Source organism: Marmota monax, unplaced genomic scaffold (assembly GCF_021218885.2).
Source record: "Marmota monax isolate L192 unplaced genomic scaffold, Marmota_monax_Labrador192_F-V1.1 WCK01_AAM20220418_F8-fsc00142, whole genome shotgun sequence".
Taxonomy (NCBI): domain Eukaryota; kingdom Metazoa; phylum Chordata; class Mammalia; order Rodentia; family Sciuridae; genus Marmota; species Marmota monax.
Window position 1 is genome coordinate 4,176,524 of NW_026692025.1, and position 15,889 is coordinate 4,192,412.

At 37.0% G+C, this 15,889-nt stretch overlaps 1 protein-coding gene across 7 annotated transcripts in view; it reads right to left on the reverse strand.

Moving 5' to 3' along the window:
- The window catches only part of Mtmr1 (myotubularin related protein 1), a 75,103-nt gene that overhangs the window by 28,488 nt on the left and 30,726 nt on the right, over window positions 1–15,889 (reverse strand). For all 7 annotated transcript variants that reach the window (XM_046453548.2, XM_058582616.1, XM_046453532.2 and 4 more), the window contains 6 exons: window positions 7,595–7,689; window positions 6,976–7,083; window positions 3,807–3,908; window positions 3,416–3,499; window positions 2,118–2,267; window positions 638–826 (listed from right to left, as the gene is read on the reverse strand). In XM_046453548.2, coding sequence (XP_046309504.1) covers window positions 638–826; window positions 2,118–2,267; window positions 3,416–3,499; window positions 3,807–3,908; window positions 6,976–7,083; window positions 7,595–7,689 — 728 coding nt within the window. The remainder of the gene's footprint in view (window positions 1–637; window positions 827–2,117; window positions 2,268–3,415; window positions 3,500–3,806; window positions 3,909–6,975; window positions 7,084–7,594; window positions 7,690–15,889) is intronic.

The following is a 15,889-nucleotide window of genomic DNA, read 5'->3' on the forward strand; positions in this document are numbered from 1 at the left end:
AAAAACTTGGAATGGAACCACCATTTGACCCAGTTATCCCACTCCTTGGTATATACCCAAAGGATTTAAAATTAACATACTACAGTGACATAGCCACAATCAGTGTTTATAGCAGCTCAATTCACAATAGCTAAGTTATGGGACCAACCTAGGTGCCCTTCAAGAGATGAATGAATAAAGAAAATGTGATATATATATATATACAATGGTACATTAATCAGCCATTAAAAATAATAACTTTATGATTTGTGCTGGTAAATGATGGATCTGAACTATCATGATACATGAAATAAGCCAATCCCAAAAAACCAAAGACCAAATATTCTCTCTGACATGTGGATGCTAATACACAATAAGGGAGGGGAAGGGAGAATAGTAGTTCAGTATATTAGACAAAGGGGAATGGAGGGAAGGGAGTTGAGATGGGAATAGGAAAGACAGAATGCATTGGACATAACTTTCCTATGTTCATATATGAATACACAACCAGTGAAACACCGCATCATGTACAACCACAAAAATGGGATCCTAATTAGAATAGGTTATACTCCATGTATGTATAATATGTCAAAATGCACTCTACTCTCATGTATATCTAAAAATAATTTTTAAAAATTAAAAAAAACAAAGCATGTACCTTGTTGGTATCAGCAACACTGTTTTGTCGGGCATCAAAGATAATAAGTTTGTGGGACTGTGCATTAGCATCCATTATTGTTTGCAAGTATTTTTCATCCTCTTTGCAGCGTTTATCATTGGGACCCACCAGTGGCTGGCTGCAACGGGTAATTGTTGCCTGACTCTCCGGATGAATCCATGACAACACCTAGTGTTTTTAAGCAAAAATATTAGTACAGTTCCTAAAGCAATATATTCTCTAATTACTTGGGACAAAAAGCACAATCTCTCCCTAAAATTTTCCTCTCCAAGCACATTTTATTTTCCTTCATGCCACAGTGGATAACCACGTGGCAGGGTGTGCAGCAGCTTGTTCAATATGTGTTTCTCCTAAGCCAGACAGTTGGCCATATCTTTCCCCAGAGCCTCATGCACATCAGCCTAGCACATGGTAGCTACTCATGTACCAAAGGCACAACATACTCAGGTACTGAGGGCAGGTGGCTACTTCTTTAAGGTGGAAGTCAACAGATCTTCTAGAAAGTAGGATTTGGGAGGTGGGAGGCTGGCTCATCAGAGCTGAGAGAGCAGTACTGCGGCCAAAGGACCCACTGTTCTACTCAGGTTGTAACTCATCTGACTAGATGAGCTCTAAAAATCTCCCTTCACCTCAAAAATTCTATGATTCTAAAAAAACAGAAAAACAAAACCTAAGTCTAACTATTACTGAAATATAGCCCCAAACCTATTTAATTGACTAGTTTACTCTTTTCTCCTAATTAAAAATTAATCATTGTATCTCCACAATAACATATGTGGCAGGGTGAAGACAAAGTAAACACAGTCTCTTAAAAAATTTTAAACTCTGCCACCAAACCTTCCATTTTCCTTCAATGGCCAAGTGACTCAGAATTATAACAGAAACTCCAGGGTAAAACCATCACGCCCTGCTGGCTGCAATTGTTTCTGTAACAGTGTTCTTCCCATGCAGCTACAACATTCCACTCAGCGTGAAGAAAGAAAGTAACTTTTCCAGGACATTTTCGTGAAACCCGTGATGTGAACTGTTAATGCAACATCATGTTCTTTCTTGCTGTGTCTTTGTTATTCTCCTCTACATTTGGAGAGCATAACTTAAGTTACCCTTGCACTTAGAAACGGGAAATCATACAAAGGGGAGATGCAGCAAAAAGAATGTTTATATCATTAGGAATTTCTTTTTTTTATTTACTTTTTTTAAAGTTTTTTTTAAGGTGGACACAATATCTTTATTTTATTTTTATGTGGTGCTGAGGATCGAACCCAGTGCCTCACGCATGCCAGGCAAGCACTTGAGCCACATCCCCAACCCCATTAGGTATTTCTTGAGAACCAAAGATATGTTCATTTTTAAGCTTTTTTTCGCCTACTGTCCACTTGGCTAGATTGTTTTCTGTCTTGCATCTTCCCATATTTGATCTAACACAGTTTCCATCTGAATGACAATCTTCATTACTTACAGGGACTCTGCCTTTTGCTCGAAAGGCTGCCACTTTTGAAAGGTCATCATCTTTTACACTAGTTGGCACAACAATGATGGCAGGGTAGGTGTCACAGAACTCATAATTACTGTTTATTTTGGATATTTTCCAACTCTCATTTGGCAAGCCCTGAAGGGTGTTAAGAAAAAGGGAAAAACATAATTTTCCACTTTGAAAAATTACTAATCATTAATCACATCTGTTTCTTATTTTCAACAAAAAATCATTTATACTTGTTTATTGTTACTTACAAATTCATACATGTGTATATACACATATGTATACACTTGTATAATATATATATATGTATTATATATATATATATATATGAGTGTGTGTGTATATATATATATATATATATATATGTGCACGTGTGCATGTGTGTGTATAAAATCTGGTATAAACTATTTCCTAGATATTCTAAAAATCTAATGAAGCATAAGGTTTTCCAAATCATACAAATATTACAAGTATAAAAGTGTACACTAGAATTCCAGTTCTATATATTTATTGTCCTATTTTCTATAAACAATAAGCTTAGTGTTGTTTCTAAAAATACACTAAAAAGTACCTTATATACATAACAATAAATGTTGAAAATAAGTAATACAAAACATTGCATGAAATAAAAGGTATAGACAAACATAAAATGTCATGAAAATAAGATTATACTGGAAATAACTTAGAGCTGACAATGTACTACAGAGCTCCCAAACTCAGTAGCACCACCTCAGACAGATGCAGTATTGCCATACACCGCAAATTGAACTTAATTAAGTGGTTTGGATTTGTAGTCATCAACTCTTTATCAGGTCATCTAATAAAAACCACCTGGAAGATCTGTCTTTTAAACCCCCATTCTTTTTCTTTATTTTTTAAATTATTTATTTATTTGTTCTAATCAGTTATACATGACAGCAGAATGCTGTCATGTACACAAATGGAGCAGAATTTTTCACTTCTCTGGTTGTACCCAAAGTAGGGTCACACCATTTGTGAAACCATACATGTAACTAGGGTAATGATGACTGTCTATAAACCTCCATTCTTGACCCTTTACACACCCTCTGGCAAAGGATAAACAATCAGTGACAGAGTCAAAAGTTTGGCATAGGAGAAGAAGCACCCCAAGAGATGGTGAACCCATAAGATAGAGAAGTTGTGCCTATGTACAACTTACTGGAAAGTTTCTTTTCCTCTACCACATTTCTAACCTTTTAGAAGAAAAAAAGATGTTCAACTTATTTATTTTCAGTCTGATAAGCAATATCCTTTACCTGTCTGTTATATTCAGATACTGGATCATAAACTTTCCAGCCATTAATTGGAAATTTTTCTTTATAACTGAATGCAAATAGTGCCTAGATACAAAAAACACAAAATAGATGTCAGTATATATATTTTTACATCATATACCCATTATTAAAACTTTTCATTCTGACATGAGCTGAATGTATTAATATTCCTATTATAACTTCAAGTTTTGAACTAACAAATTGGTAGTGTCTCAAACATTACAGAGAACTGACAACATCCAAATATTCTAATATTATTTATCAATAGAAGAAAAAAGAAATGAAGGAAACCTCCAGAAAACAGAATAATTAAGCATAAAATTATTAGACCATCACAATTGCTTGCAGAAAAGGTTTCCTTTGGTGAACTTACCTGCCCATTGGAAAGAGGAAATGCATGTTTGTTGAGGTTTTCAAATATTCCAAGTTTACGCTGTTCCTCCTGTTTATAAGCAAGTCGCAAGTTCCTCATATCCTGGTTTAAAAAAAAATTAGAACTCAAGTTACTCAATATTTACTGAACTTCTATGAAGCAGATACCATGCCTATACTGATAAATAAAATATTTCATTCATCTCCTATCTTCTACTTTCTACAACTATCAAGAAAAATTTAACAAAAGCACTTCCAATGAGATAAAATAATTATGGAAACGATAACACAGGGGATGTACTATATAGGGAATCATCAGATGTAACAGAATAAGGTTTGTACACAAAAGCTATGCCATCAAGTACTGTGAAGTTACTGAATAAGGTGTGCCATGGAATTAGTTGTGCATTATAAGCCACTGAAAAAAAATCTATAGAATTCATATCATCCATAAAACAAAAATGCCCCAGATGCTTCCCCTATGCACTTACAGAAAGTTTTAAAAATATCATGTAGAGACAGTGACATACTTAGAGCAACATGATGCTATTTCTCCAGCTCACAGTTTCTTGAAATGCTTCCCCACAATGCCAGTTGATGGCCAAAGGCCAAGCACAAGTCAATGGGAACAATCCCACCAAGCCCAGCTCTGATGCTGTCATTTTTCTCATGACAATGTTTTAGGCATTTCCTCACAATATTTTTAAAACTGTGTCTATGTCAAACACAAAAATCTCATTCTCAAAGATTATATTTGAAAATAAATGTAACCACAAACAAAGGAATCACAATTTGGGAAATGAAGAAGTTATGTAATATTATTTATAACACCAAAAGCATGGGAATAACCCATCAGCAGGGGTTGTAGTTAAATAAACTATAAACAGCTAACCGGACACTAAAGAGTTGTGAAAATCAAGAAGTAACTCTATATATACTAATAGAAAGAAGTTCCAATGTATACTGGTAAGGGGTAAAAGAAAGGAGAATACTGTATATAATAGAGTACAATTTGTATTTTCAAAGAATAAGACTAGACATACATGCTTAGGTGCATAGGGTATCTATGAAGAGAGGTACTCTAGGAATTGGTAAATTGGGTGCTGGCAGGGAGTGGAACAGGGATATTGGGGAGAGGAAGATTTACTTTTGCTATATAGTTTTTGTACTTTAAAATTTAGTACCATGTGTTAAAAATAAATCCCACACTTTATATGGCCCTTACACGTGAGCTGAGAGGGCTAGGAGCCTGGCTTTAGTGCTTTTAGGTTAGAAAACATTTAAATCAGCTGTTAGCCAATGTCCACCTAGCCATAAAAATATCTTAGTAAAATAGTCACAAGACACCTGCCAGAGCAGCATAATTTCCTGACACACCCTATTTCTGAGCTACTGGAGACACACACACACACACACACACACACACACACACCTTGGTAGCTACCTGAGCTGACTTGCTGTTTGGGAGTTCTCAGAAAGAAAAATATCCCAAGCTATAAAAGAGCATGTGCAATGCTCCTGGTGTGGGGCTGGGGGTGTATCTCAGTAATAGGGTGCATGTTACCAAGTGTGAAGCCCTGGGATTTGTCCTCAGCACCACAAAAAACAAAAACAATCTTGGTGTATATGTAAGCACATGGGTACAAGGCAAGAATGAGCATCTAAAGGAAAGCCAAGAGGACTGAGAGGCAAGGATGAAGGGAGGGTGGCTCCAGAGGAAGCTGCAGAAGAAACTGAATCAGATTCAGACATGTGGGGACTTGAGAAGGGATGTTTCCCCTAGCCTGTGAACAATGGGAAGCCACTCGAGAGTTATGAGAAGGGGAATGGCAGGTTTCAAAATCGCAGAACCAGTTCAGTCCTCTGACTTAAGTTCTGCAGCTGCTTGTCACTGTTCACATGTGGAACCCTGTCTAAGAAGGACAAGTGCAATGTGCCATGTAGTCACTAATGTGTATCTAGTAAGCCAGCAGATCCACAATTTGGAAAAGTAAAAGGTTCTTTGAATAACCGTATTTAACTGCAGTCTAAGGCCAACCAGGGGTAGCTGTCCTCAGAAATTTGATCAAAGCAAAGAGATTGACAGGAATCTAAACACATAATTTGGAAGGGAACTTGACAATTCTACAGGCACTTGGTACGTTAGGTAGGTTTTTAGTATTATATGAGGTAAACTCATTAGAAATAAAACATATCCATTAAGGGCACACAATTCTAATTAATTCATTGGAAGAAGGTTATAAATAAAAAATAAGCAATTTAAGGTGAAAATTCCAGCATCACCAAAAAGACTTTTATCAGATGATTTACATAACACTTTTGACTCTTTAGGAAATCTTTGTCCATCCAATGTTCTGAAGAGTAGTCTTAAAACAATGAACAAGCCAGGCATGGTAGTGCATGCTTATAATCCCATTGGCTACGGAGGCAGAGGCAGTAGAATCACGAGTTCAAAGCCAGCCTCAGCAACTTAATGAGGTTCTAAGCAACTTAGTGAGACCCTGTCTCTAAATAAAATGCTATGAAAAAAAAAATAGAACCTCTTGTCCTGAACCCCTGGCTTTCCTGGCTGAAGGACAAATGAGAGAGAACAGCTTACAGTTCAGTCCTTGGTACAAAAAAAAAAAAAAAAAAAAAGAAAAAAGAAAAGAAAGAAACATAAGGAAAAAAAAAAAGTATTGATCTCTGCTTTCCACTTGCTTTCTCTAAGATGTAACAAATAATGTCAGCATTTAGGTTATATGTCACATTAACTATAAATACTTCAACAGCGCTGGTTTGCTGGTGCACAACCAGAGACTCAGGAGGATGAGGCAGGAAGACTCAAGTTGGAGGCTAGCCTAGGCAACTTAGTGAGATCCTATCCCAAAATAAAATAAATAAATAAATAAAAAGGTGTAGGGATGTAGCTTGATGATAGAGCACTCTTTTGATGCCCAGTACCAAAATAAAAAAAGAAGACAAATATTTTAAGAGAAAAGGATTAATTTGATGAGTTACACAATAGTTTAAATCTGTTGATATAAGATTTGAAGAGATCACTGCCCTGAAAACATCTGGGAAACTAACAGTGCAAATTACTCTTACTAACCAAAGATCACAAAGGCTGCGTCAGAAAAAGTTGTGAGCCAACTGCCCCCTTTTAGTTTTCACTTGTGTTTGTAGTTTACCTTGCACACGATCTCTATACCACAAGAATTGTCCCCATGACTCTGCACACCAATCTTCTCAACTCTGCTGATCACTCCAAGGGGAACATCAAGGATAAAATGTGGATCCTACATTTAAAAATTAAAGGTCAGCCACCTGAGTTTTCATGTCTTAAGTCTTTGCAGGGTTATGAAACAAGTTTGTTTATCCTGCATTTACTCTTTGTTCCAGCTAAGAAATTGAAGTCTGATTTATAGCATACCTTCTGAGGTTTCCACTGAGACTACAATGAAACTTCCCCTCCAGGTTTAAATGGTATTTTAACAGCCTTTTGGTCAAAATAAAAAGTCTTTTTGCAAATGTGATATCTTAAAACTCCCCCTCTGAAATGAAAAAAAAAAATACCTCACCCTCTGGTTATCTATGGGTGATGGGATTTCAGAAGACTGCTTATTTTCTTCTTTTATTGTTCTGAATTATTTTTTAAAAATAAAACACACTTTAAAAACTCACCCTCTTGGACTAGGGATGGTGCTCAATGGTACAGCACTTGTCTAGCCATGTTTGAGGCCCAGTGTTCAATCCCCAGTACAACAAAAAATAAATAAGTAAACAAACAAACAAACATTAAGAACTCACCCTCTCTACATTTTTGAAGTACATCTTAAAGTCCGTCACTGTCAGGGTTCCAGTCACTGCTCCCATAAATGGGCAGATATACATGACGTCTTTCACTGAAAGAAAAAGCTGAAACTAGCAACTACTACTATAGACTTGTGCTTCAATAAATCTTAGCATGAGTTTCCAAAATATGTATGGTATGTTATTCTAATTTTCTAGGAATTTTAAATTCCTAGGATTATATCAATTATTAACTTAAATAAAGTCATAGATGGAGAGTCTTCTAATAAAGTTCAATTGTTTAAAACAAAACTCTGATTTGTTAATTAATGACATTTTTAAGTAAAGGCCTCATAATAAGTTACATTTTGTCACTTTTTCCAGGTAGTCAACATTTTTCCTGGGATATAAATTAATCACATTCAAAACATTAAACTCTGAAGACACTGGGGCTTTCCTTTCATGAATTATTGCTACTTAAAACTAATGGAAGTTAAATACTAACTCCTAATGCTATTCCAAGGCAAACTACTTTACAAATTACAAAACTACAGCCTCTTCAATGAAGTAGAAAAAGACTTGTTTCGGGGCTGGGGGTGTAGCTCAGTGGTAGAGCACTTGCTTAGCATGCATGCGGCCCTGTTCTGTTCTGTCTTGACACTAGAAAAAAAAAATCCTGTTTCAAAATCCTTATCAGCTTCCTTATCAATTTTAACTTTCTTTTTATTATCAATCAAGTATAAAACATTATTTAATTCCTTTGAGTGTTAAGAAGCCTACATCTACCATAAAAGATCCTATATCATTATTTTACCAAAAGTATCATTCCAATGGATTGATAAGAATATACATATCTACAGATGTACTGAGTGGAACAATTGAAAGTACTAAAGTTAGCCTAGCACTGTGGTATATGCCTACAATCTTGGCGACAAGGGAGGTTGAGGCAGGAGGATCAAAAGTTCAAATCCAGCTCCATCAATTTAGCAAGGCCCTAAGCAACTTAGTGATGAAAGGAAAGTGCACATAACACTAGGAGCAACCAAGAGATCTTTACTGCAGCAGTGCAACAAAGGAGAAGAGAAAGAGAGAGAGAGAGAGAGAGAGAGAGAGAGAGAGAGAAGAAAGAGAGAAAGAGAGACAGAGCAAGAGAGAGAGGGGCCCAGCAGGAGGGAGTTTTTATAGCCCAAATCTAATGGGGCCTCTGGTTCTGCAAGCTGCCTTGTTGGCACAGCGAGGGGTTAAGTGTTCAGCCTTGAGTAGGAGTTGAGTGTTCAACCTTGAGCTGCGGGGGGGGGGGGGGGGGGGGGGGGGGTTCAGCTTTGACACAAACAGGTGAAAAAGGACCAGACAGAGGGGGGTTTGAGTGCGTGGGCTATCCTGCAGCTAACATTTGTTCAGCCTGCCCTTCAGATAACATAGTTCAGCCTGTCCTGCATCTAACAAGTGAGACCCTGTCTCAAAACAAAAAGGGCTAGGGATGTCACCTAGTGTTAAAGCATCCCTGGGTTCAATTCCTGGTAAACAAAAATAAAACAATGTATTGAGATGTTTATAACATAAGTAAGAATAAAATAAAGGACAATCATGGCATAAAGATGGGGAAGGGACAAATGAAAGGCTCTTATCCATGAAGAGGTATTTAAAATCACTTGAAGTCATCCATAGTAAGTTAAAGATGTGAAGCAACCAGTAAAATAACAAAAAGGGTTATAGCTACTATGCAAACAAATGAGATAAAATAGAACCTTAAGAAGTATGCAACTAAATTAAAAGACGATAAAAGAGGGGAAAAGGAATCAGAACAAATGGAACCAAAAGAAAACAAACATCAAAACTGTGCATTTAAAAAAAAAAACCTGTGCATTTAAAGCTAATTATATTAATAATTATACAATATGTAAATGACCTTATATTAATAGTTATATAATGTATAAATAGCCTAAACACCTCAATTAAAAGGCAAAGATTGGGGCTGGGATTGTGGCTCAGTCACCTAGCATGGGCGAGACCTGGGTTCGATTCTCAGCACCACATAAAAATAAAGGCATTGTGTTGTGTCCATCTACACCTAAAAAATAAATATTAAAAAAGGCAAAGATTATCAGACTGAAGACAAAAGCAAGACCCAACTACATGTGACTGAAAAGAAGATCACTTGAAATATAAAAATACAAATAGTTTGAAATTCAGATGAAAATAGGTACATCATGATAATACTAATTAAAAGAAAGCTACCATGTGTATAAAAATATCAGACAAAGTAAATTTCAAAGCAAAAGCTATTACTAGGAATAAAGAAGGTAATGTCATATTAATAATAGGGTCAATGCATCAGAAGGACATACTTACAAAACACTTATGCACCTATTAACAGAACTTAAAAATGGATGCAGCAAAACTGATAGAACTGCCACAAGAAACAGACACATCCACAATTATAGTGAGATTTCAAAACCCCTCTCTCAATAATTGAGAGAAGTAGATGAAAAATGAGTAAGGGCACAGAAGACTTGAACAATGCTATCAACAAACTTAACCTAACATTTATAGAACACTAATCAATAACATTAAAACAGGGCTGGGGTTGTGGCTCAGTGTTAAGAGTGCTCGCCTAGTATGTGCGAGGCCCTGGGTTTGATCCTCAGCACCACATATAAATAAAATACAGGTATTGTGTCCATCTACAATTAAAAAATAAATAGTAAAAAAATAGCAAAACACACATTCTTTTCAAGTACACATAAACTGTTTATGAAGACCATAATAAATGTCTTTTTTTAGTTATATTGATTTTATTTTTTTAAATACACGACAATGGAATTCATTACAATTCTTATTACACATATAGAGTACAATTTTTCATATCTTTGTATATAGAGTATGTAGAGTATGTTCATGCCAATTCATGCCTTTATACATGTAGTTTTTTGCATTTCAATTCTTATTACACATATATACCACATTTTTTTGTATCTCTGTTTAAAGTATGTTGACACCCAATTTGAGTCTTCATACATGTACTGTGGATAATGATGTTCATCACATTCCACCACCCTTGCTAATCCCCTGCCCCCTCCCTCCCCCTCCCACCCCTCTTCCCTATCTAGAATTCATCTAATCCTCCCATGGTCCCCCTCCCTACCCCACTATGAGTCAGTCTCCTTATATCAGAGAATACATTCGGCATTTGTTTTTTGGGGATTGGCTAACTTCACTTAGCATTATCTTCTCCAATGCCATCCATTTACCTGAAAATGCCATGATTTTATTCTCTTTTATTCCTGAGTAAAATTCCATTGTGTATATATATGCCACATTTTTTTTATCCATTCATCCACTGAAGGGCATCTAGGTTGGCTCCATGGTTTAGCTATTGTGAATTGTGCTGCTATAAACACTGATGTGGCTGTGTCCGTGTAGTATGCAGTTTTTAAGTCCTTTGGGTATAGTCCAAGGAGAGGAATAGCTGGGTCAAATGGTGGTTCCATTCCCGGATTTCCAAGGAATCTCCATACTGCTTTCCATATTGGATGCATCAATTTGCAGTCCCACAAACAATGTATGAGTGTATCTTTTTTCCCACATCTCTACAACACTTATTGTTGTTTGTCTTCATAATAGCTGCCATTCTGACTGGAGTGAGATGATATCAGAGTAGTTTTGATTTGCATTTCTCTGATTGCTAGAGATGATATGTATTTTTTCATATATTTGTTGATTGATTGTACATTATCTTCTGAGAAGTGTCTGTTCAGGTCCTTGGTCCATTTGTTGATTGGATTATTTGGTTTTTTGGTACTTAGCTTTTTGAGTTCTTTATAGATCCTAGAGATTAGTACTCTATCTGATATGTGAGGGGTAAAAATTTGCTCCCAGGATGTAGGCTCTCTGTTCACCTCACAGATTATTTCTTTTGCTGAGAAGAAACTTTTTAGTTTGATTTCATCCCATTTATTGATTCTTGGTTTTATTTTTTGTGCTATAGGAGCCTTATTAAGGAAGTTGGGGCCTAATCCCACATGATGAAGATTAGGGCCTACTTTTTCTTGTATTAGACACAGAGTCTCTGGTTTAATTAATATAAAAATATTCAAGGTATTAAAAGTATGTTTTCTGTCCAAAAATGGAAGAAACAAAATTGGAAAAAATTCACAAATATGTGGGAATTGATCAACACATTCCAGAATAACCCAAGGTTCAAAAAGGAAATCAAAACGAAAACTTAAGCATTTTCAATTGAATGAAAGTGAAAGCACAACATCATAATTGGTGAGATACCACTTCTAAAGAAGCACTTGAAAGAAAATCTGAACACCTAGACTAGAAAAGAAGAAAGGCCTCAAATCAATGACCATAGCTCCTACCTCAAGAAACTAGAAAAGAAGAGAGAATTAAACCCAGGAAACACAAAGGATCAGAGTGGAACTAAATGAAATAGAAAATAAAATAATGAAACTAAAAGCTGATTCTTTGAGAAGATCAATAAAATTGATAAACCTCTAACTAGGGGATTAATTAATATCTGAATATTAAATTTACCTTGAATTCCCAGGATAAAATCTACTTGCTTATTATGTAGTATCATTTTTATATACTGTTGGATTTGACTTATTAAAATTTTTAGAAGTTTCACATCTATATGTATGACATATATACTCTGTAGTATTCTTGCAATGGCCATCATGTTTTCATACTTCTTTTTATTGCTGAAAAGTCTTTCCTGTAAAGATACATGATAGTTTGCTTATCCATTCATCTATTGGTAGATATTTGGGTTGTTCCTACAAATAAAGCTGCTAAAAACATTTACGTACAAGTTTTTGGATGTGTATTTCCTTTTTTGGGGGGGTGGGTAAATACCTAAAGAATGGAGTGTCTAGGTCATATAGTAGGTGTACATTTAACTTTTTAAGAAACTTCTAAAAAAGTATCTGTTTGTTAAAAGGTAAAGAAAATGGTGGTAAAAAGAAAAGCCTGCATAATACAATATAAAAATGAGAAAAGTGATGTCACTACATATCCTATGGATATTAAATGAATAATAAGAGGATGATATAAACAATTGGACAATAATTTGACAACTCAGATTAAATGGGCAAATTTCTAGAAAGATATAAACTACTAAAGCTTACTTGGAAGGAAAAATACAACCAAGTTCAACTGCATTTCTAAACATCAGTGATGAATCCTCTGAAAGAAATATTAGGAAAACTACCCCATTCAAAATAGCTTCCAAAAATATAAAATACTTGGGAATCAACTTAACAAAACTGGTGAAAGACCTCTACAATGAAAACTACAGAACACTAAAAAAAGAAATGAAGAAGACCTTAGAAGATGGAAAGATCTCCCACGCTCTTGGAGAGGCAAAATTAATATTGTCAAAATGGCCATACTAACATCGCCCCAACTGGAGGAGGTGTGGAGCAGAGCCACTACCTGCGCCTGCAAGGTAGGCAGACCTGTGACCAACCAGCGGAGCAGGCTCAGCGGCCTGCCGGCGTGGTAGACACATCGCCCCAATTGGAGGAGGTGCGGAGCAGAGCCGCTTCCCACGCCTGCAAGGTGGGACCTGCGACCCACCGGCGGAGCAGGCCCAGCGGCCCGCACATCCCCCCAATTGGAGGAGGGGCGAAGCAGAGCCGCCGCCCGCGCCTACAAGGTGGGCAGACCTGCGACCAACCGGCAGAGCAGGCCCAGTGGCCCGCCGGCGTGGTAGACACATCACCCCAATTGGAGGAGTGGCGGAGCAGAGCCGCCGCCCATGCCTGCAAGGTAGGCAGACCTGCGACCGACCAGTGGAGCAGGCCCAGTGGCCTGCCGGCGTGGTAGACACATCGCCCCAATTGGAGGAAGGTTCCAGCTGCCACCCCCAAGGTAGGCAGACCGCGCGGCCCGGAAAAGGGACCCGGCAGCACGCCAGCCTAGTTGAAAGATCACCCCAATTGGAGGAGGGGCACAGCCGTCGCCTGCGCCTGCAAGGTAGGCAGACCTGCAACCTGGAGAACAGGCCCAGTGGCCTGCCAGTGTCGTAAACAGATCATCCCTATTGGAGGAGGGGCCCAGCCATTGCCCCCAAGGTAGGCAGACCACGCGACCTGGAGAAAGGGCCCAGCGGCCCTCCGGCAAGATAGACAGATCACCCCAATTGGAGGAGGAGCACAGCCGCCGCCTGCCCCTGCAAGGGAGACTTTGCAACTATACAAGAGCAATATAAATATATAGGGGGAAAATTCAATAACACAACAGTTTCACCAAGCAGAAAGAAACGCGAGCAGTATGAAAAGACAAGGAAAGAAAGGACCACAAGCAATGCAGGTCAACTCAATTTAGAAGAGGTAATAGCTGAAGCAGATGGAATGTCAGATAAAGAATTCAGGATTTACATGCTTCAGATGATCTGGAGTCTCAAGGAAGACATTAGACAGCAAAATCAGACAATGAAAGATCACTTTGACAATGAGTTACATAAACAAATCCAAGAAGCAAAATATCAACTAAACAGGGAGATAGAGGTTATAAAAAACAAACAAACAGAAATCCTAGAAATGCAGGAAGCAATAAACCAACTTAAAAACTCAAATGAGAATACTACCAGCAGAGTAGAACACTTAGAAGATAGAACATCAGACAATGAAGACAAAGTATTTCAACTGGAAAAGAACATAGACAGCTCAGCAAGACTGTTAAGAAACCATGAGCAGAACATCCAAGAAATTTTGGATAACATAAAGAGTCATTGGGATACAGGAAGGTATAGAGGACCAAACCAAAGGAATGAGCAATCTATTCAATGAAATAATACGAGAAAACTTCCCAGACTTGAAGAATGAGACAGAATCCCAAATCCTAGAAGCCTACAGGATGCCAAATGTGCAAAATCATAAGAGATCCACACCTAGACACATTATAATAAAGATGCCCAACATACAGAATAAGGAGAGAATTTTAAAAGCTATAAGAGAAAGGAAGCAGATTACATTTAGGGGTAAACCAATGAGGATAACAGCTGATCTTTCAACACAGACTCTAAAAGCTAGAAGATCCTGGAACAACATATTTCAAACGCTGAAAGAAAATGGGTTCCAACCAAGAATTGTGTATCCAGCGAAATTAAGCTTCAGGATGGAAGATGAAATTAAAACCTTCCACGATAAACAAAAGTTAAAAGAATTTGCAGCTAGAAAACCATCTCTTCAAAACATCCTCGGCAAAACATTACAGGAAGAGGAAATGGAAAATAACAATGAAAACCAACAGTGGAAGGTAGTACAGTAAAGGGGAAAATAATCAAAGAGGAAAAACAAACCATGTTAAGTAACATAAATAAACAAATATGGCTGGAAGAACAATCCATATCTCAATAATAACCCTAAATGTTAATGGCTTAAACTCACCAATTAAGAGACACAGGCTACTAGAATGGATCACAAAACAAGACCCAACAATATGCTGCCTACAGGAGACGCATTTGATAGGAAAAGACATACATAGACTGAAGGGGAAAGGTTGGGAAAAATCATATCACTCATATGGACTTCGGAAACAAGCAGGAGTGTCCATACTCATATCAAATAAAATAGATTTCAAGCCAAAGTTAATCAAAAGGGATAAAGAGGGACACTACATACTGCTCAAGGGAACCATACACCAACAAGACATAACAATCATAAATATATATGCTCCAAACAATGGTGCAGCTATGTTCATCAAACAAACTCTTCTCAAGTTCAAGAGTCTAACAGACCACCATACAATAATTATGGGAGACTTTAACACACCTCTCTCACCACTGGACAGATCTTCCTAACAAAAGTTGAATAAAGAAGCTATAGAACTCAATAATACAATTAATAACCTAGACTTAATTGACATATATAGAATATACCACCCAACATCAAGCAGTTACACTTTTTTTCTCAGCAGCACATGGATCCTTCTCAAAAATAGATCATATATTATGTCACAGGGAAACTCTTAGACATTATAAAGGAGTAGAGATAATACCATGCATCTTATCTGATCATAATGGAATGAAACTGGAAATCAACGATAAAAGAAGGAAGGAAAAATCATGTATCACTTGGAGAATGAACAATAGGTTACTGAATGATCAATGGGTTATAGAAGACATCAAGGAAGAAATTAAAAAATTCTTAGAGATAAATGAAAACACAGACACAACATATCGGAATCTGTGGGACACAATGAAAGCAGTTCTAAGAGGAAAATTCATTGCCTGGAGTTCATTCCTTAAAAAAAGAAAAAAATCAACAAATAAATGATCTCACACTTCATCTCAAAATCCTA